General features: G+C 37.9%; 2 protein-coding genes across 2 annotated transcripts in view; both read left to right on the top strand.

The window, feature by feature from the left end:
• Positions 1 to 5,055: 5,055 nt before the first annotated feature.
• Positions 5,056 to 23,168, top strand: part of LOC111327114 (insulin-like peptide IlO1_i1) — a 26,803-nt gene continuing 8,690 nt past the window's right edge. The window contains exon 1 of the mRNA XM_088731953.1: positions 5,056 to 5,303. The gene's annotated coding sequence lies outside the window, so the exon portion shown is untranslated. The remainder of the gene's footprint in view (positions 5,304 to 23,168) is intronic.
• LOC111327115 (uncharacterized) overlaps positions 12,268 to 23,168 on the top strand; it is a 12,203-nt gene continuing 1,302 nt past the window's right edge. Inside the window, exons 1-2 of the mRNA XM_088731952.1 lie at positions 12,268 to 12,423; positions 22,675 to 22,916. Of these exons, the coding sequence (XP_088588078.1) occupies positions 12,287 to 12,423; positions 22,675 to 22,916 (379 nt within the window). The 5' untranslated portion in view covers positions 12,268 to 12,286. The remainder of the gene's footprint in view (positions 12,424 to 22,674; positions 22,917 to 23,168) is intronic.

Here is a 23,168-nt window from a genome sequence, read left to right as displayed (position 1 = left end):
AGGCTTAAGAGTGGAAATCCCAGTTACCAGGGAAAAGTCTTTACATTGTACCCCCTAATGGATATTATAACATAACCAAAGTAAAGCGCGCGCTCTGATTGGTCAATTTAGCGTTGCCCATGGGTGTACGCTGCTGACGTGAGCAAATGCAAAGACTATTTTTCCGCGCGCGCTTGTTTTTTCTGGTCGCGTAAGATTTGTTGAATAAAAGGGAACTCTTTAGCTACAATGTATCAATGTTATGTTATAAAACAAATGGTAAACAGCACAGCGTACACTATTGAGTTATGGATGCACTTGGGAGGTTTGCTAAGCACTCAAGAAGCTAGAGTCGCTCTCGGCTATCGCCTCGAGCGACTCTTACGCTTCTTTCGTGCTTAGCAACCTCCCGCGTGCATCCATAACTCAATAGTGTACGCTGTGGTGTTTACCATTTGTTAATTTCCAGCTGTTTTCGCCCGGGACGATATTTAAACTTTTTTTAGCCTTAAATTGGATTTTCACGAACCAGTCCTGATTCAATGCTACAGTGACCGTAGGCAAGGTGGCAAGGATACCTTGGATAAATGTTTGATTGACTGTAGAAATTGATCCTTGGTTGTATCAGATGTGCTTTTTTGCGCCATGTGATTGGACCAAAGAACTCGCGCTATTTTCACCCAATCAAATGATAAATTTGATCAAATCGTAACTGGGTCACGCACGTTTTCACGCGCCTCGGGCAGTCGGCATCTTTTGTTAACTTTGGCTTTTATCGGCCCCTCGTGATTGTTCCCTTTGATTTAGTTGGCCCTATAAAGCCTTTGGTTAGAGACTCCACGAGACTCAAGCGAATTGCGCTCTATCAGAGAACGGGTTTCTCAAAAGCTTTATAAAATTGGTGACGGTACCCTGTGTAATTAACCACTTTCGTGCGGTGGGTGTGGGCTCAGATCTTACCCGAAGGTTGTGGGGGGAGGGGGGGGGGAGAGAAGAGGGGGACAAGGCAAGACAACTCCAGTGGATCGGATGAGTCACCTTGATAGGCTGAAGCACTTTCTTCCTGATGACATTTTAATTCCCATTTTTTATAGGACAGAAAAATAAACACAAAATGATTGCGCGTAACTAGACGGCGCAGTCAAGAGGGTTAGACGACAAATTGTAAGGCTCACAGATCCGCGCTACTCGACGGAATGTTCTAAAATTATAAATTCTGACCATACACAGGCGAGATATTCAACGTGAAAGTTTATTTAGGATGAGTCAGCAAGCCTTGTAGTATACGCATCCTACTAGAATCTACAATGTACTGGAAGTATTTACTGAAACTAAAGGGTTATACAAAATAGCCTGTGCTACGCCAGATACGAAAAACCACTAAAAAACCACTCTTTAGAAGTGGCCAAAAAATTGTGGAAACGTATTCCTCATCTAATGCAGCAGCACTGTACCCCGAGGAAAGGGTAAATTAAAATAAACCTAAATACACTACTAATCACACAGAAAATTCAATGAAAGCAGTGATATTTTACAGAGAGTTGTAAAACAAAATTACATTAAATAAGAAAAAAGAAAGTGGCCAAACCTAAGACTGACCGATCTAGAATGAGTTAAATTACCGCGAAACGCTTAAATAATCCGAAACTACCGTGATACCACGCGAACCTCTTCAACGTGCCGTCAGAATATTAATTTCTGACTAATTCGTTCCCATGTCACTCAAACGTCAGAAATTACATTTATAACAAATACCAAGCAATGGCTATAGCAAGGGACACGCAACAAACGGAGTTAGTGATTGATGATTGCAGAATCAACTTAACCGATGCATTCAAACTGTTAGGCGTAATTATTGCGGATAAAGACTTGAGTTTCTCGCAGCATTTATCAGAGGTCTGCATAAAGACCAGTAAAATGATTGGTGTTCTACAAAGGCCAAAGATTCTAATCCCGATGAACGCAAAACTACGAATATATAAAACTGCAGTTCTACCCCATCTCATATACTGTAGCATGGTGTGGCACTTTTGTCGTGCAAGTGACAGAAACAAACTAGAGAGAATTAATGAAAGAGGTCTACGTACAGTCTTCAAAGATGGAATCTTTCCTTATAGTGACCTTCTTACACACGCTGGAATGACTAGTCTATATAACATGAGATTACAAGATATCGCCATCTTTATGTTCAAAATCAGGAATAGATTACTGCCTTACAATATACTAGAACTCTTCTCGCCATCGCCTTCGAACTACAACTTGAGGAACTCGGACTTTCACGTTCAAAGGGTAAAAACTGTCAAATACGGAAAGCATTCCCTCAGATTTTTTGGGCCATTTTTATGGTCAAAATTGAGCATGAACGACAGAAATGAGACATCCTTAAGAAAGTTCAAAGCAAATATAAGGAAAAAAGATCTGAGCGAATTGGTTAGTGAAAACGCATGCAAAAGGTGCCACCTGTGTAACTCATAATTCATAAACAGAAAATATTATAACTTGTAGAGTTGATTGATTGTAAATTGTATACATAGTTTTTACTGCATATGTGTATTTTTAAGTATATTGCCGACTATTGTATATATTTGAAGAAGTTTTGAATAGTTCAATCTTATTATCTTATGGTATTATTAAAATATATTTATCATTAATAAGTAATTTAAGTAGTGTCCCCGATTAGTAGGCCTAAGGGCAAGCTAGAAGATTAGACACTTAAATAAAGTTGTTGATTGATTGATTGATCACAACGGCCAATCTAAGAAAGGAAACTATTATCAAAAGGATTCAAAGTATAAAAAAGCAAAGCAAAATCCCTGAGGTGCGGGTAAACTCTGTTGGACAAGTCGCGATCAGTTTTAGTTCTGCATCTGGCGCGAGCTTTTTAAGGGTAGTCACAGTGCGCAGCTTTAAAGAAAACTTGAAACTTGAGCGATCTCAGAATAATTTTTTTATAATCGATTAAAAATTTCCGAATTCTTTAAACAGTCGGCGTAACTCAAGGACAATCGATCAATCAAATCAATCAATCAAGCTTTGCTAACGGTATCACTTTATTAGATATTAAAATGCTTTTCCCAGTGAGCCGTTTACATAACAAAAATTTTCAAAGAAACTACATTAATGTTAAAATATTTCTATATATTAAGAAAATCTATCCTATAATTAATTACAGAAGAATCAATCAACCTTAAAGGTACATTAAATAGCTAAAGTAAATTCAATCTCAACTCCCTCAAGGCAATCCAAGGCCCTCGCGAGTACCATCGTTCACATTTATGCAGCTACAGTTCAAGGTACAATAAACAGCTGTTAAGTTTCGAGAAAGGTTGTCGGAAACAGCTGTATTCAGTTAAACTGGTATTGTTTATAAAGCAATTTAGCCTAGCTATGACCCTTCTTGCATGATCATTTTGAGGCCTGATTTCACTTATACTGTTAACTTGAGAGGATTTCCTACTTAACCCCCCTGTTCTTATGACGAATGATGAATTTTGCATCAGTCTCAGAAAGTAGAAATGAAAGAATCCGGTGAGATTTCAGCAGATTTTCCTAACCGACCTGACCATTCTTCTCTAACAAAATTCACCTTGTTCCCAGTATGAACAAGGCGCAGTCCATGTTCCACATTGCTCGCCACGCATGTGAGATCCTAGTTACCAAACACACTCGCCATTTTGTGTTCTCTTAGATCAAACCTCCTTCAAAAGCAGGCCAGAAAGGTAAGCCACCTGAGGCGAAATATTAAAAACCGAGCGCTTCAGCCTTGTCGACTGGGCTCTAGCCCCTGTAGGCTCTCAGTTATCCCTTCCATTTGCATGATATGAAAACAATCTCTCGTTACCATCCCGGCCACATATTTCTAATAATTTTAACTTTGAAACTGTAATGATAAGTCACACAGTGTTCGCTGGTTGATGTTTTGCTATCTTTTCATTACCCATCTGCTTGTCAACCTGATGATATAGTGAGGAGAGGTGCCTCGAACAACATTTTTGTACCAAGGCTCCGTACTGAATCTGCTAAGCCGGCTTTTATTTAGCTATAGGGAAGCAGTCATGTGGAATGGCCTAGAAAATGTGCTTAAAGACGAAATAAACCTTAACTCTTTCAAGTCTGCCCTGTCTTCTTGAACCATGGATTGCCTTGAGGGAGTTGAGATTGAATTTACTTTAGTTATCTAATGTACCTTTAAGGTTGATTGATTCTTCTGTAATTAATTATAGGATAGATTTTCTTAATATATAGAAATATTTTAGCATTAATGTAGTTTCTTTGAAAATTTTTGTTATGTAAACGGCCCACTGGAAGAGCATATTTAATTTTTGATGAAGTGATACCGTTAATAAAGCTTGATTTTGATTGAGAAATAACATATCGGTCACGCTTTGGAACAAAACGGTTGATGGGGACGAGGGAGAAGACAGACGCGCGAAAAATGGTACGGAAGTGTGCGCATGGCGTATTTGTTCTGCTCTCCATTTTTCGCGCGTCGAATTTTTCTCCAGAGCGGGCCAACCTAACTCGTATGAAGAGATCCTAACTCCACCATAATGACCTGCTCCCAGTTGGCTTGTTAGCTCAGTTGGTAAAGCACTGCACCAGTATCGCAGGGGTCATGGGTTCAAATCCCGTACAGACCTAATTTTTTTATATTTCAGGACTTGTTTCCACTATTACATTAAGTAGTGTTCATTACTGCGAGGATCGCTTTCATACAGATCCTAACTCCATTGAGGTTCCATAAATGTTGAAATAACATTCCCAGCGGGTAATGAGCTTATGTCCCCAGGGAGTCAACCACAACAACATGATATTGGAAGGGCTCTTATGATAAAGATAATGAAACGATTAGTCATCGCCATTTAAAGAAAAAAAAAAGAAAAAAAAAAAAAACTGCGATTGTATGCACGTTCCAGGTCGCGTGCAATGGAATTCTTACGTAATGCTTTGCGTTACATAATGAGATCAAAGGGCAATTTTTTTTCATCGTCGGATAACAAAGTAAACTCACATGACTTTCAGAAATGACTTTTCCAGAAATTCAATATATCACTCAAGAGGATAATTGTTTTTTTCATGCTTAGTTGACCATAGTTATTGTCATTTAATACGCATGATACAGACCCCTACATAGACCAATTAAAAGTAAGCTACATTGTAACTAAAGGGAGTGGAACAGGTTAAAGTTCGCAGTTAAAGTTCTCGAGTACTAGTACGCGAGTGGCAACTTCCCTTTTTTCAAGGGGATCCACCACTGCAGCCCTGAAAGGCACAAACTGGAGAAAAGATCAAAAGCTTTGCTACCCAAAAGCGTCTCAGAAAAGGTACTTAAAATTGATTTCTGTAATGTTTGTGGTTATGAGGATGAATTTACCTAGTGTGAACGCAAGTTGCTATGGTATTCGTTAGTTATTGCGCTAGAGAAGGAAAGGTTGATGAACTTAAATTTTGTCTGACGCGAAGATATCTTTCCATTCTTTATTTCTCAATTTGTTAGAATAAGTTCATTTGAATACTACAATTTGTTTGGTGTCCGGCTAACTTCTCATACAAGTTAGATACCAACTAATAGAGGCAACACTAACTTGTTCACTGTTCGAAATCACTGATTTCGAGATGCGTGTTTGTCTGTTGATTTGCTTCCATCTTGTGTTTAACTTGCCATAGCCATCACAAACTCTTGAAAGAAGTGAAAACTTGTGCAGTTCCAGCATAGGTTTTTCTTTAAACCAAAATCGCAAGCAGTTTTTGCTTAGCAAAAAGCAGAGATTTTTAATAGCAAGAGCACAGATGTACTCCGCGATATAATCAAAAAACAGCTGAAAGTATGCCAGGAATATTTTTGTATCGCGTGACTAATATGTTAGACCAAAAATAGCAAAAACGAAATTTTGCTGATAATTCTGTGCAACAGCCGTGGTAATTACATTAATAATAATTAGGATAGATATGTACTAATCAATGATGACAAAGACATACACTTTGAGCTTTATCGTCTTATAAAGAAAGCGTTCATCTGTTTTTTTGTTGTTTTTTTTTTCACGTGGACTGGGAAGAGATTATGGAAAAAGTGGTAATAAAAATAAGAATGATATAGATGATCACAGATATGAAAATAATTGTGATGATAATTATTGTAACTGTTATACTATTCTAGCCCGTGAATATACCTGCCACAGAAAAATTTGAAACAGATAATTTGAAAAAATTGTAAGGCGGTACATCACGGTTAGTGGGGTGCCATTTATGTTGGATCACGTATTATAACATTAATTTGCAACATTGTACCAAGTTGAAGGGTGTTTTCCGATATACCCAGTGGGATACAGTTTGCCTAGCGCAAATCGTCATATTTGGTTTACCAACTATCCAGCTCGATTATTTTGGGAGAAAAAAATCAAAGAGAAATTTCCTAAGAGGAGAATTCGTGAAATCAGAAACATCTTTTGTGGAGGAATGCGCCACTTTAAGAGATGTGCTACTTTTGAAGTGTAGTGAATTGTGGAAGAATGACTCCTCAGGCATCGTATAAAATCCCGGGGTCTGATAAGGTACATGTGTATTTCTCGAAACTAATCGTGCGATGTTGACTTTGAGATCGCGTGCACATCGGGGAATCGAACTAAGTCACGTTCGTTTGCAGGAGTCATCACGCGAGTTTCGCTTGGTCACTTGCCATGGGTTGTACACGCTATCGCACCAGAACGAGACTGAGGAAATGATTAAATTTGTCACAGTGAGGTGGCTGTTACGAAGTAATTGTGGCAAAATCATCACTATATCACAAGATTTTTATGGGTGTGGCTTGTCTGGATTGTCAAATGAGCACGCTTGAACTCTCTGGAACCTGTAGATACCGTGCTGGGATATATTTCATGTCCACGTCGATCTCTCTAACAAGGCGAAATATCTAGCAAATTTTCTCAGACACCCCTTCCCGCCATTTTTAAAATTGTATGCGAGAGAGCTTATCAGAGTCGACCGACAATGATCAAACGGCATAAACCATTTTTTGAAAAACTAGTGTCTCGATTTTGCCCTAAAAAATTTGAGGTGTAGCTTTTAACCAACAAGTGATGATCTATGAGATTTTAATGGCACTGACGTTTTGACACGGCTTTGAGTGATCTTGTTGTAAATGCACCAAGGGAAAACGTTCTTTGAATGTTTTACATGATTGAAGTTTCTCTGTAGAATATTTCTATCCAAAAAACATAAGGAACAGTCACATCGAAAAAAGAGGGCAAAATCACAGATACACATTCAAGAACATCAATAACAAAAAAAAAATACATTTCTTGGCCCCTCACCGAACCTCTTACCTTTCCTTTTACTTGAATTAGTTGTGTGTATTCTTTCTTTCTTTCATCCTTCTACTTTGTCTTTTCTTGGCTCCGTCATTGATTTTCTTCGCCAACTTCCCCTCTTCGATTTCCCTTTTATTCCTGTTTCTTCTCTTTTCTTGCTCCTCTTTTGTGTGAATTTCCTTGCCTTCTCGTTCCAATCTTTTTTGCTCTACCCTTCTATCAGCACATTGACATTGCAGTACAAGAATTAGAAAAGGAAACTTGATTTTATCAGCTTCTTTAACTTATCGCTCCCTTGAAGGACATGACAATTATCCGGTATCATTTTTCATTAGGCACTGACCACAACAATGCGTTAGAAATGGAGTATTCACAAATTCCAATTCCCACAGACTAATTGATTGCATTGTGCATTAGTGCTGATAAGCTATGCTTGACCTCGAGACCTAACATCATATCTCGTTTGAGACAGTTATACTATACACAAAAATTCTCCAATTGTATCAACGAAAGGCAGAAAAAGCCAGATGTGCCCACTTGGATGCTGGCATCGACTCCAAGCATCACAAGGTTCCCATCTCCTCTCTATGTCTTCTTGAAGATTAATCTCTGGTCGCGTTCTACTCCAAACGAAGTATTCAATTCTATCTCCACTGTTTTCTTTCTGCGATGGAAAAAAAAAATGGTCTGACTTCGCTCATTCTAAAAGGCTCCATCGCTAACCGAGGCGCTATGCTTCTACTGCAGCTTTTCAGTGGACTATACCTGTCAGTCTTAGTCTTCAAATGAGATCACGATATGCTCATCTTCCTTCTGTATAGAAATTGGTACAACACATGTGACTGCTTCATACATTGTGATATATGCTTACGCCTTAGAGGTCAGAAATTGGGTAGAATGGACTCCCATGCGCCTGCCGTCCATTCAGGTTGCCACAATGTGAATATAATCTGGCTTTATGAGCCATGAACGCACCTGAGTGCTGCCACGCTACAACTGAAGGAGATCATGCATTTTACATTTCAGCTCACTACTTTTGAGACGTTCTGCAACTGGTCTCCACGCCGCCTACCGAGCAACGTCCCAAAAAATTGCATACATCTTAATTCCAATTTCCTTCCTGGCTATCATCATCTCTCTATAGCAACTGGTTGAGCATTTCTCGCCGGAAAATGCCTCGGTACGACGAGAGAAGAAGGTTGAAATACACGTTAAAAAACCATTTGGAATTTATGGCTAATAACGAAATACTGGCCAATTTCCGATACGAGAGCAGGCTGTTTTATTTCTTCTAAGAATGCTGATATTCTTTTGCCATGTGAGGCAGGTGAAAGCTTTTGGTCCAACCAAACGGTTGCCTGGCTATTCTTCTCGCCTTCTGTTGAGCTTGCCGATTTCTACATTGCTTGTCTTCGTCGTCTTCAAGCCGCTGAGCGCTGAGCGCTGGCTCTCTTGGTTCGAGAGTCATGCAGCTGTGTCTGTGCTTCGTTGTATCAAGAAGAAATGAACTACATATTATTGCCCATCTCTACCATTCGACGTTTATTAGTTATTCAGGCTAACATCCCTGTCCAAATCAAATAGAAAAGCATTCTTAATGACCCAAAAAACCTCTTTGCTCAGATGCAAGGAAAACAACACCACTTAGTAGGATTAAAGGTATCCCTGACACCAATGCACAGCCGAATGCAATTTTGTCCAAACTGTTCCTCTCCTTTGACAGTACTGTCCAGGGAATTAGCGGAATGGATGTTGAGGACTTTTGAATTGTAATGTCTTCTGCACGCTGCCGGCTCGTTGGTTTCTTAAGGATATCTCCTCGCAGATGTATTCCCTTGCTGTACTGATGATGCTCTCTGCCGGTATTCTCTTAGTTGCTTACATTCCTTTCATCCTCAAAAATGCAGAAAATGGCATCTCCATTTATGTTACACTTCAAGACTAATAAAATGTTCCACGAATGGAGGTGTCATCCTCTATGAATGTAGCAGATTCAAAGTTTACACAAGCATTTGTTAGCTGCTGAGATCGAAGCAGAGTCCTCTAAACAGAGCTGATCCACGGCTAAGAGTGAGGTTCAACAGTACTTTTAAATTCTATTTTCAGAAGGGACTGCTCTTCTTCAACATTGTTAGCCAAGTTTTTAAAGCCAGAACCAGGAGCAAAGCATTGTTAGCTTCCTCCAGTGTACTAGTTGGATATTGCTCTCAAAACGATCCCATAGCTGTTTAACCTACACTTACGAGCTGACTTTTCAGTAGAGTGACCAATTGTGTGTCTCTGGGAACCCTCTGGCAGAGTTGTGAGCACTGAGCTTTAAAGATGATCATTGTAATAATTGATTCACTAAAATTGCTGCCATAGTCTTACTCGTCCGGATCCTTCAATCATTTCGGTGTCCATAAGTTGTGCATGTTTTTCACGGACATTTTTCGAGCAAAACTTAAGAGACGCATTATCATCATCAGAAGTCTTTAAAACTGATGGATGTTTACCTATTCCGCATCTATTTTTGCGTTCATGTTTGCTACACACGAACTTGTCTTTCATCCCTCTTGCCCAGGCTCTTTCAGGCGACTAGTTCACAGCTCGATGCACGCTATCATAACTTTCACCCCATTGTTCGATGCTGCGACTGTTACCGTGGTTAGTCTCAAGTCTTTAAATCTTCCAGTGTCACATCCTACAACTTCTCGCTTGTCCACAGATTGCCAACATTTTTCGAAGACACCAATGTATTATGTAATCAGCACTGAAAATGTCCATAAAAAAATGATCTTAATCAAGTACCAGCTCTCCTTTTCTCTACAAGAAGCTGTCTAAGCGATCTATTACTGTTAAAATCTTCTCCATATCGCATATGTATTTGAACAGAAAAATTTACCCATGAACCGGTGATCCTTGCTACAAACTGCACCTCTAAAGATCTTTACACAGTGTCATAACACGACTCTCGATCCCGAATAAAACGTGCCACTCATGAGTCCAAAGTCCAAATTCACAGAAAGGGTCTGACGTCAAATTATAGTATAATGTCTCGTGATGAATGGAGATTTAATTGTACTTTGTCCAAAGTACACTTGTTGAAACATAATTCCCAATCGCTAGCTTCCTTTGCCAATTGAATTAAGCCCTCAAAATGTATGATCTCGTTTGACTTTTACAGCGAAATAACAAGATGAGCGAGGTAAAAAGTGCCTAACATCGCCTATGAAAGGAAATTTTTCAACATAAGACGGGAAAAACTTTTTTGGTTGTTTCTTTCTGATACACGACGCTACTTTATTTCAAAGAAGGTTGAAAAATGTGTCTCTTTTTGAGAGGATGACGCGAATGAGGTAGTCGTAAATCAGGAAAGAACGAGAATGGATAATTAGGTTGGAAAACTTTAAAACATATTGCAGACGAGGACGTCGAAAATTACGCCTGAATTTTTCGCGACCAGGGGAGCTACTTAAAACGCGGAAGGTTTATAAAACAGATTCTCAAGGAGAAGAAGAGGACATAAAGTGCTTAGGATCGAGAAGACAAAACTAATTGACAAATGCAAACTTGAAATATTACTGCTAATTATTTTGGCAATATACGCGAAAAGAGAAATGGTGAGCTATCAAAAGGTACGAAAGTAAGAAAAAAAATTTAAACAGTTTTGACGTTCACCGCAAAGGAGACCTTATTCATTATTACGTAACTGACCTTTTCATGAACAGCCCGCGAGAATTGATTTATTGACTGAATGACAAATTCAGCAATATTGTTTTGATATTGAAACTAGGTACAATGTTTTTTTTTCAAATGTTCTAAAACGGTGGTTCAATAAAAGAATAGCGTTTTGCCTCATTGCGGTAATATCTTCTTTTAACCCTGACGCAAAAAGAAAGTAAGGGTGCTGTGCAGAAGATAAGCCTTTTATCATTGGTGATGCTGTGTCCTTGTTTCATAACATTAACGGTGTTTTGCCAAAATATCAGAGCGTGCGGAAATTATCAATTGGCTCATGCAATCATTTCATAGAGATGTGATACACGTGGGAAGTTGTTAGGCGCCAACAATGCGTAAAGTCGTTCGATGCGTGTTAAACTTCCTAAGTGTTTTTTCTCCGCAATGGACAAAGCTTTGTTCCAAAGAAAGATTTTAAAACTGGTGTTGGCAAAACCATGGAGTTGCCAAAGGAGATGACCCAATTCCTTTTGAGCAGAATTTTCTTCATATTGCCTAAGCTTGCCAGCTGGATGAAACTTGGTTAATTTGACAAGCCCACCAAAGTTTATCACGTTTGAATTGACATCTTTTAGTCATTACGGAATGACGACTTTGTTCTCATGTATGTCGACAAGAGCTTAATGTTGCCTTGATGTTGAATAAAAGCAAAACTTCGCTGGTCTGCGAATAATTGGATAGACAATTGGTGAAGTTTCGAAGCTCGCGTGCTTATTGCAGCTTGCCTTTAAGATCTGAAACAGAGCTTCCCGAACACAGACAGAGCAATTCGCCATACGCCCTTTTAGACGCCAACGGCTAATTGGGCTCGAGGCTAATTTTCCTTCTAAAGTTTTTTTTCCCCAAAAGACACATGTTTTGGAAAGGGTATTCACGAACTTGGGGTACAGTTACTATTAAGGCGAACTGGATACAGGCAAGATATAATTATTTAATTATGCCATGGCGCATAGCCAATCGCAACTTCTAATCGGGTTTTACTTAAAAAGACTTTAAAAGAACAATAATTTGCTTTCACATCTGGATCATGCAGACCACTTAAGACGATAAAAGGGTCTCTTGTGGTGATAAAAGAGCTTTGTGTTAGGCGTAATCTGTTTACTGTTTACAAAAGGTTTTGGAAATTTCGATTTGAAATTAACAGTTTTTGCTGATAAGGCAAACTCGCTTACCGCTGAGTTCATCCAGCTGAGTAAGTTATGTAACCTCTAGCTGCACTGGCCAATCAGAAGGAAAGCGAGTCGTGACTTAAGTCTTGGTAATATCTAAGCTGGTCTCAGATGAAGTCAAATCGTGCGCCAGAACACTACGAAGCTAAGTCTGTCGGGAGAGCTGCTTTAACGAAGGACCCACACAAGCTTTTTTCAAAAAAATCTTCTTACCCAAAAAGAACAACTGCATTACAAAAGTACTACAGGTGAGATCTGCCTTTGATTTGAGAAAATACAGCGCAAAAACCGTATGCGATGCGCAAATGCGTAGCACAGTAACTTGACAGTTGAACTTGAAGATTCATAGCGGAAGGCGCATTCAAAGTTTTTTCATTTTACATTAAGGAAGCATAAACTCCTGAGAAAGGCTGACTCTACGGTGGGCAATAGCAAGAAATTCAGTCACTTATGCGTGTTTTAAAAAATCTGATATTGACTTTAAAAGGACATATAATAGCTTTGATAGCATCACCTTGCCGAACTTTGAGCTTTCACTGTTGGTTTTGTAAGGAAACAGCTAAACTCCAATATTTGTTTGTTGTGTGGTGGCTCTTAATGCAAAAAGGCATTGACACTCCAAGGGCCAAAAAATGAGAAAACAAAGGAAAACAAAATGCAGGAGTAATTAACTTTTTTCTAATTGCAAAACCGTTTTAATGTACAGTACACGCAGTTTTATTCAGTTCTTGCAACAAGTATTTTTGAAGCCATGTCTTCTGTAACTGCTAAAAACTAAAGAAAAAGAAACTTTTTTCTTTGCAGTTTTAAGATTATTTGATCCTTCACGTCCAGTAGAAAAAAACTGCGTTTTTGGAAGAACCAGAACGTTGCCACAAATTCCCACGGGAGACAATTATGTTCACACAATGAAATACAATGTAAGCTTCCTGGAGAGAAAATGGTGTTGTTTTCTAACAAACAAAACACCGCCGATGAAAGAAGTTATTTAAAACCATCTCTTCAATCATTGTGCGCAAAACGTTTTGCCATGCGGCCGAAACTCAGCGTTAAGTACGAGGTGGGAATTTTCTCTGAAAGTATGCAAGAATTTTATCGTTACATTTTTGCGCTGGGGGCGACGTCACGTGACAACTGTTCGAGAATGCATTCATATCTAATATTATCTTTTTTGGAAGAAGTTTTTCGCGGAACAGAAAAACAAAGAGGAAAAAGTCAAACTTGTTCAAACTCCAAGCTGCCCTTTCAACCAATTGATCTCAGATAAAAGTTGAACTTCCAGTTACAGTACTCTTTGTAAGTAGCGGGAGCCATTTCGACAAAGAATCCTTGAAAATAATTTTAATACTTCTTCAAAGATCACTATCGAGTACTTCTGTCTGTCAGCGAACATTAAGACTTAAATTTTACCGGCAGCCCTAAGGATTGAAATGGATACTGAACTCATAACAGCAGGCTCATGTGCGCAAATAAATCAAATAATGACGGAACATCCTTATATTTCCTGATAAGTAGGTATTGCGCAAAAAATGATCTTGTTAAATACGTGTTTCAGAAGCACCGCGATAGAGGCGTTTATTTCATGACTCCAACAGATGCTTCGAAATGGAGTTGACTGAAATCGAAACTTTAGGAATTGGGTTTTCTTTCTGAAGGGCCGTTTAATTGATGACTAATTCATTAAGCCTTGAGTGCTCAACTGTCTTCTAGAAAGCTCGATTTAAGATTTCCTGTTACTTTAGGTCTTAATTTGTATATTTTTTTTTTGTGTGAAGATTGTACAGCTGTAATGAATAGACTTTAATTACCAACAAATCAATTTCATTTCCGAGCTCACTGTGTCCTTTAAATGGACTCGATTTGGGGTCATCTCCTCCGGAAGGAAGCGGTTTTGATATATCGGTTGGATCCTTCAACAATCACCCGCAAGGCAGATAAAAAATCGATCCCTTGAGAAAAAAAGAGACTAGTTTGGTAATTCAAATCGAAGTTTTGCGTTTGGAATGTTACCGATCTTCGCGGCATTATTAACATTACTATCTTAGTGGGAAATTTATCGAACAAATTGTAGGCAATCCTAAGTCTGTATTTTGTTAGGAAAATGAGACTAGATAATTAAGAAAAGTACCCTTGTATCCTTTACAAACATTTTTCTATTCAACTATGTTCTCTAAAGTAAAGAAAGAGCCGTTGTTTAATTACTATGTGAGCTGCGATGAAGTGTCCGTAACAGAATCAACAGAAATCAAGGAATATTTGATCATCGAGTTGAAAAATCACCAATGTTGCATTTACGTATGAATGACGTACAAATGACGTTAAATTGAAAAATCTGTTTTAAATCAAGTTTAAATAATATTGGATCTGAACGACAAACTATTACCCGCAATCAATTTCAAAAAAATTTTCGTTTCGTTAGAGAAGAGTTTGAAACAAACGTACGGTGGCCGACGAGGCTATATAAAAATGCAACCTTTCAAAGTTTTCGAGGATCCTAGAAGAAAAACTCTGGTTTTCGAAAATTAACCAGACAAATTTGGGATCGGATCAATCGTCCCTGATCGATTAAACTTTAGAAAGCTTTCTTTGAAAATCTCCTCAGTTTGCGGTTGGATGAACTTGCTTCAGATGCCAGATAAGTTTCTTTCCGCGAATCAGACAAAAATAGCTGGGTGACAAATTCGGGATACGTTCATTTATTCTCTTATTCCTGTGATCTCATTATACAGTAATTCCCATTTCCCGCTGCTACTGAGATAATTCTTCGCGAATCAGCCAGGAAACTACGGCCTTGTTTGAAGAAAACGCCCTCTAACTGATGAGTTTGTGCATTTCCATCAACTATTTGTAGTAAACGTTTTCAAATTTTTAGTAGAAGTTACTACATTTTCAACTCTAAGAATTAAAAGGTTAAATTTGTCGAATTTGTTAGAGGAGTGGTCATAATATCGGATTTACAGCCCAAAGCTCACGACAACAAAACACGTATTCAAAGAACAAAGGATGAAAGTCATCTTCAACTGAATGATTTCAAATTAGTGCTTATCATTTCGATTGCGATGATTCATTTTTTCTTGCGTTTGGTTTTTTGAAAAGATGAAGTTTCATGAAGACTGCTTTGTTTACCAATTCCATTTGATGTCTTCGGAGTCAAAATTAAGTCTGTAATGAAAATCACATATTTTCGCTGCGAAAGTAAGATGTACAGATTCTTTAATTGTAACGGATCAGAATCTTTTAATTCTATGTTTGCTTTACGAATAATCATTATCCGTATTTTTTTCAATCCTGAATTGATCAGTTTGAATCTGCTAACAACGTTTTAAAAATACGACCTTTTTCTCAGCTATCTGAAAAGATTTTTTGATGGAATAACTCTTTTCATTTCAGCCTTCAACGGGACAAAGATCGCCACACATTACAAAGCTAATTACTAATGACAATGCGTTAGTGGATGAAGATTTATTGCTATAAAATGACTTCAGTTTTACATCAGTTTTTCAAGGCCTTCATCTTTAAGTTCAGTATGTTAGTTGCAAAAAGTGTATTTGATGTTTGTTTCGGTTGGAGCATTTAAGGAAAACTCTAGGAATGTGCGGTCGGCGTGACTTCCCGCTTTTTGCTTGCGTGTTTATTGCTGCGATCTCCTGAATTGACAACAAGTGGTTTAATGAGAAGTCACTCAGGCGATACAGCCTTAAAGTAATCGGAAGTTTTTAAGTTATCTGCCCAGCGAGGTCCTTTTTACTGATTTAAATGTACTTAAGGAATTTGGCGGTATTTTTTAAAGCAGATCTATTTAACTGGCGCCAAGCTAGGTTCTCACAGATCGAACTCTTTCATCGTATGCCAGTGGGCAAGTTTTTTCGCTTTGGTATGTCTTTGTCTCCAACTTGATGAAAACAGTTCTGTCTCATTCTTAAACATCACCGGTGTCCTCAAAATAGTTGCCCCTAGGACACAAAACATGAAGAAATCCATCCATTTTGGTTAGATTCCACTGTCTCATACCTTGTAATTTGTTTCTCTTTCCATTCTGAAAACAACGTGCAGTAACGTACTTCAGCAAGTTGGATCATAGGTACTTTTTTTTTCCTTTCGCCGCATGTCGTTCTAATGTGGTATTTTTTATCACGTATTTAACCTTGCTAATGTCAATAAAGTCAAACGACTCTGCATGCATCAAACTAAAGAATGTGAAACGTTTTATTCTACCACAAAATTTTATCGACAAAACACTGCAGTTATGTAAGGTCTATGAATGGTGAAAACTTTTGAACTTTGCACCCGCTTTGTAAGTTGTGATTTGCCGGAATAATCGCTGCGAAAAGAAGACTCGCACGCACCAGGTTTGTTACACAAGAGTACCTGCTAAGAATCCTTTTGAGACATTTAGTCGTCAAAGGGTTTAGAATTATAGCTTAAAACTGCTCAGCGAGCCTCATTTCATCTCAATGTACTTGAAGAATTTGCGGCACGTTTCTAATCCAAGCTTGGATCCTTTTAGCGAGCGCAAAGCTGAGTCAAGTCAGGTTTAATTCTAAAACGAACTGCGTAGTATTGTACTGCCAGTGTTTTTCCAAATAATATGTTTACGGAAGTTTGAATTAATCCTCCAATCTCAACAGAAGTGTAAACAAAATTGTTTATAGTTTAGTCGACAAAATGTGTAGCTTTGTGTTGTTTTTTTCTTATGGAATCACTTTTTTTTTTTTCTAAAACACGCATTTTGTTTCAGACACTTTTCCTGTCAAAGAAAACATCGCGGAAAAAGCAGCTTAAATTGGCTTAACGTATTTACCGTTCAATTATCTTACTCTATTTCACCTCATGCAGCGTGTATATAGGATTTCTTTTATATATTTAACTTCGCTAATGTTAATCATGCTTTCTCTGCAGGGACAAAACATAGGAATTTAAAACGTTTGCTATTTGCAGTTTCGTTAAAAATAGCAATCCCGGAGTTAAGCTCGTTTCACCGCTGCAGAATCTGCAGCTGTGAGTTGCATGTTCTGCGGGGTAATTTCCAAAAATGTAACTTAATTGTAAATTTCTTTCAAAAAAATGTGTGCGATTATGTGCATAGACTTTACTCCGTGCACCACTTTAAACGGCTTGCGTGATTCAGTTGCTTTGCCTTTGTGTTACAAAGACCAGCTGCTCTGTCAAGTTACCTGTAAGGTTCGTAACTTAGACAAGTATCAAATTATTAGGTTCGGTCCCAAAACGCAGTTACCGTAACTAAACGTGTCCAGACCGGTGGTGCCCCCTCGATACAAACCCTGAGGTAAAAGGAAGAATAAGAAAAATGCTCTGGCACCAATGTGCGTGGTTGCGAATAGTCAATAAAACAGTGCAATAAAAAAAGACAAAATCAAAAACAAAAACAAAAACCAAAACAAAATTGACTTCAAGATTACTTGAAAGTGACAGAAAACTTTTCCTCGAAAGGATTTTCAAAAACTGGGATGTGTTTAAATTTTCAAGATTTTCCGGAAAGGTTGCTACCACAAAAAAAAGCACTTTTACCATTGAGCCCCCCCGCTTCAAAATTTTTATCCGCGGGTCTGAGGCTTACCCCCCTTTTTTGTCCTCCCTATAAGCTTCTGCCACTTGAGTATTTAGCCCGAATATGCCAAGATCATTGTTCGTAATCCCTGCCGATCTCATCCATCTTCTGTCATTCTCTTTTCTTTTCGGTTCATTTTTTCCATTCTGATGTCTCTCTTTCTCTCCACACAAAAATATTTTTTGGTGTTGAAGACTCAACGTCGTTGAGTTTTTCGCCTTATAGGGCATTCTATGATTGCTTAAAACCAATGTAAATATGTACCATTTTAGTAGTATCCTATGTTTTCGTGGCAACTTCCTCACCGGGACTCGAAATCCCATGTCTTTTACTCAATTTCCTTTTTTTTGAACGTTTCATTCTCCCTAAGTACTTCCTCGGCTTTGTGTAATCTGAAGGATTTGAAGGTAATGAAAAAAAAAAAGAAGGTTTTTGTAGTGTCATCTACACGATCCACAAAAAATCCTGTTTTTCCTGAACGGAAGTACGATACTCGACATGAAATTTATTGTCTGCACGATTCAACTGCGCTCCTCAAGCTAGACACCAAACCCAGATATGTTTTATCTCATCTGGCGGCAACAATATTGCAATGGGGTTTCAGATTCTCTAATCCAGGGCTAAAAATTCTTCAATTTATCATATTCGTGGCGCCTGAGAGCCAAGTTGAATTTCCTGTTGAAGAGTCATGGGATCAGTCAAATCATTAATGAAAAGATAAAAAAGCTTTTGCCTGTAACGGAGGTATACTCCGGTGCTCGACCGAATTCGGAACAAAGTTTAAGCCACTGAAAAAATAAGGAAAAACTGAAGCGCATTAGCAGTCGTTATGTAATCGAGGCAAAAATAAAAAAAATATATTTTTCCGTCCTTTGCAGTAGTTGTCGAAGTTATACTCACAAAGAGTGGATGCGCCGTCTGCATTTTGCTTAATAAAAAGCATTTACATATTTGCAGACATTTTTGTTAATTTTGTCATGATGTAGCCTTCATCTAAGAACTTCACAGTAATTTGAAAAAACGCTGTAAATTCGCAATTATTATGTGAGAGTCAAGCATTTTAACGGGGAAACTCGGAATCTTTCCAACGATAAGGTAAATTTATTTAAAGCGGACTGTACTTGTGAAGTCATTGTCGCAGCTCAAGTGGCCGGCACCCTTAAAAAGGGGATTCTTGCACCACAGTGACGTCACGAGAAACGCCACTTCAAAGAGACAAAGATTTTAGTATAGCACCGTGACTCCTCTTTTTCAAAAAGAAAAAATAATCCATTAGACGTACCGCTAAAACACTATTTTTTCCTAGATTTCTTCGAATTCGTCTTTAAGAGCAAATTAATTTAACTCGTTATAGTTTCAAAGTTATGACCAGCTAGAAATCAAATCAGAGAAAAAGAAGTAATTTGTAGCGATTAGCAGATCGTAAAACCCTGAATTCAAACAGCATGGTAGAAAATTGTTTTAATTATTCAATTTTCATCGTTTTATTCATTAAATGTGATTTGTAATTCGACCCGTCCCTTTACAGAAAATGTAATTATTGCGAGCAATATCTAGCTTAGATAATCTATTTTGCACAAAGTAAGTAAGATTCTGCACAACTGTTGAGCTTACGAAGAATCTCGTTATATTGCAGGTAAGCTTTGTATCACGTAACAAACAAACCGAGACAGTTTGAGTAACATGCAGGAGTTAAATAGGCCACTCAGACACGATTAGTTTTTGCGGTCCAAAACAGATGTCAACTGAATCTAGTACTTACATAAGCCATTAAAACGCTAGTAAACTGTACTGAGCCTTTGCGAAGCCCCTTTCCCGCGGAACAAGAAGAATTCTCAGTGCATATTTCAGGTAAATTGTACTCTAAAACCGTCTTTTCGATTCATGAAATTCCAAACCGAACGGTCGTAAATTGACAAATGGCTAGACGCGGCAATGACATGTGAATAGGCCTCTTCTGAACGTGTCATCGATACGAGCAACATTTAAGATTGGACCATGATTCAAATCAAATTCAAAGGTTTTTTTTTACGGGCAGTAAATTAAACTAATTTTGCCCGCTTGCTTGCGAGAAACACAGAGTGATTCAAAGTGGGAACCTTCGACAAACGTATACAAAATTATCCCAAATTTGGAATTACCGCAATATCAAACATAGACAAGATAGACTATACTATGCTGAATTCAGTGATCCTATTAATGATTTGGTTTCAAACCTAATTACATTATTTACTTTAGTAAAGGCACGCTAGCAAGAAAACTAATGAAAGAAATTCATTCCTAGATTTACCTACTGATGTTTCTCATTGTCTGATTAAAAGATTGGCTAATTAAGTAAAATAACATTCATATTTTTTTTTTGTCTGGCATGAAGAACTCAATTTGATTAATGAGCCTTTTTTTTAGTTTTTCTATGGATCTTTTTCATGTAACGTAACAGCAACCATATTTTTCGTACGAGAACAAACTAGTAAACTTGTGATGCAAACGTCATTATTTTGTTTTATATCACAATTACAACTGACGAACGCAAGGCCTGATTTTGTTCTAGCGCGTGAAAAACGTATTAAAGAGATTGTTTAAAAGAGAGAAAAATATGTGGCATAACATACTAAAACAGAAAAAAGGGATGGAAAATTATCTTTCGAAAATGGTTGTCATAAGTCACTCCATATTTTTATCGCGTCAGTGGACTTAAATGTTGAGTTTACGATAGTAGCACGCGCTGTGAACATCATTCTTAACCCCTAACTTGGTATAAGAAAATAAAATTTTACACCTCAAACATGTGCCACGATTACCATCGTATTAAAAGAACATAATTAAGCATTGCCGTACCAAAAAATTTCACTTTAGCTCAAGAAGCCATCAGCTTTTCCAAATAATTCGATTTTATTGAAACTTATACCGAATGTCTTAATTCAATTTACATTCTTAATAAACCCCACCAGGTGGAAATCAATTAACTGAAATTGATAGCAGATGGGCGAAGAGAATATTGAAGATTTTCACTGCGGTTATTTTCAGGGGGTAGATTTCAACTCGAAACGAAACAATGCTTTCCTTATAAAGATAACTCCTTTTATGTCTACGAATCGAAGATTCCATATTATCCGAGATTTCTCGACCATAGAAAGGTCTACCTCCCGGGGGAGCAATTTCTTCGATCTGATGAAAACGACATTAGATATACGTTCATTTCATTACGTAAAGCTTTTCCTGAAGTTGCAAACGAAAGTAACAAAGCAAATGAAATATAAATTTATAAGAAAACACACTTCTTGAAACATTTAACTGTTTGGTTATTCTTGTTGTTTTGCGTCGGTCATTTCAGCATGTTCTGTACCCGTTTAAAAATGGAAAAAGTGTAGTCAGGAGATGTCATGAGCTCTAGATACAATGAAATATATGAAGTTCATATATTTTGAACTGCGGTATTAGATATTTATCACTTTCACGGGTTTATTACAAATCAACTTAACGGCCTGCTCCCAGTTGGCTAGTTAGCTCAATTGGTAGAGCGCTGCACTAGTATCGCAGAGGTCAGTGGTTTGAATCCCGTACAGGCCTGATTTTTTTCAGGTCTGATTTTCGTTATTGCTTAAATAGCGCTATCTACTGCGAGGATCGTGCATCATAAGTCATTCTTATATAAAAAAGGATCAAGTCGAAAAATTCCACAAACATTTGAACTCAGTTAACCCGAACATACAGTTTACTTTAGAATTAGAAAACACCAACGGACAAGGCTTGCCTCTTTTAGACACCATAACAAGTAGACGCGGCACAAAAATTCATGTGGATGTTTACAGAAAGCCGACACATACCGACTGTTATCTCGCTTTCTTTTCCTGTCATCCTATGCACCATAAAAGATCCGTTGTTAACCTCTTACTGAAAAGAGCAAACAACATTCCATCAACCATAAAGTGGGTGTTTAATCCAGAAAATAAGCTTTGATATGAGAATTCTAAGAGTAACATGCTTTCATAGTAATTTCAACAAAAAGGAGATAAAATGTCCTTGATTTTGAAAGGAATTAGCAAAACTAACGATTCCAGTCAAAATAAACTTTAACTCATCGAAAATTAAAGTTCGTTTCTAAATGTTCGCGTTTTTTTCTTATATCAATGAATATTAGACCTCATTTATTTCATTTATTTGTTTATCTATTTTCTTTTTCTATCTAACCTTTTGAGAAATTTTTCTTCATAATGCCGTTGTTCTTGTCAGATCCACTCACGTCGGTCTTCAATCGTTTAGCTCTTAAGATCAAATTCGCAACCTTCCCTTCTTGTGATCTAGTTAAGTGATTTTATTACACGACTCGGGCAGTCAGAGGGCCAATAACTAAAATCAACCAATCAAAATGCTCTATTGCCGGTCAATATTCTCTCAGTATTGGACCGGGCACTGTCCCGAATGGTCCCGAATGATACCGCACTTGTGTCCCTTTGAACTTCAGTCGTATAATAAATCTCTTATTAACCAAGCTTGCTCGGGACCGTACTGGAAGAATATCGGCCCTCGGTCCGTACTGCCAAGACTTCGGGCCGATATTCTCCCAGTACGGCCCTCGCGCTTGGTTAATAAGATATATTTACTACTTTATCAAGATTCTGTCCTTAAGGGGATGAGTGAGTCTGTTCTCATAGCTTTTCTTGCTGGATAGATTTTTAACTAATAAGTAAAACAGTTCAGTTCAGCGTACAGCCCTTAGATGCACCCTTGATTGTTTTCTTTTTTTTTTTTTTTTGTTTATTAATCTAATTCTGGTACAATGAAATATATGAGGTCAGTGGTTCGAGTCCCGTACAGGCCTGATTTTTTTCAGGTCTGATTTTTGCTATTGCTTAAACAGCGCTATCTACTGCGAGGATCGTGCATCATACAATCTAATTCCCTTGAAAATGATTGACTTTCTCTTCAGGATGGATCTGGTCAAAGCTGGATTAATACTTTTTCTTCTAATACTGACGATAGACCTGCCTGAGATTTTGGGGCGCAGTGCTGTTACGACACCAAATTCTAAGAAAATCAAACCATCACCAACAACACATACCGAATACACTCTGTGTGGCGATCATCTCATGTGGGTTTTTAAATCAGCCTGCACGACATTGTGGGAATCAAAGGGGCCCAAGCGAAGGCGTAGACGCAAGCAAAGACGAGGTAATTATATCATGAAGATATAAGAAAAACTTTCAATTGCTTATCAAGAAGGGAGTGTCAAAAGGAATACGAGATTGCCTTGGGTTCATCTAACTTTGCTCTGTGATTGGTTCAGAAAACGCACGCCGTCCTCTCGACCAATCAGATGCAAAACTAAAAATAATTGCTAATCGGTCGTTCGTGTTTTCCCGCGGTTTAGTCAGTTTGCTTGTTTTCACTTTGAGTTCTAATTGGCTGATGATAATGTAAAAC

Source organism: Stylophora pistillata, chromosome 8 (genome assembly GCF_964205215.1).
Source record: "Stylophora pistillata chromosome 8, jaStyPist1.2, whole genome shotgun sequence".
Classification (NCBI taxonomy): Eukaryota; Metazoa; Cnidaria; class Anthozoa; order Scleractinia; family Pocilloporidae; genus Stylophora; species Stylophora pistillata.
Note: the sequence above shows the minus strand (reverse complement) of the source record. Positions and strands in the feature narration are given on the sequence as shown.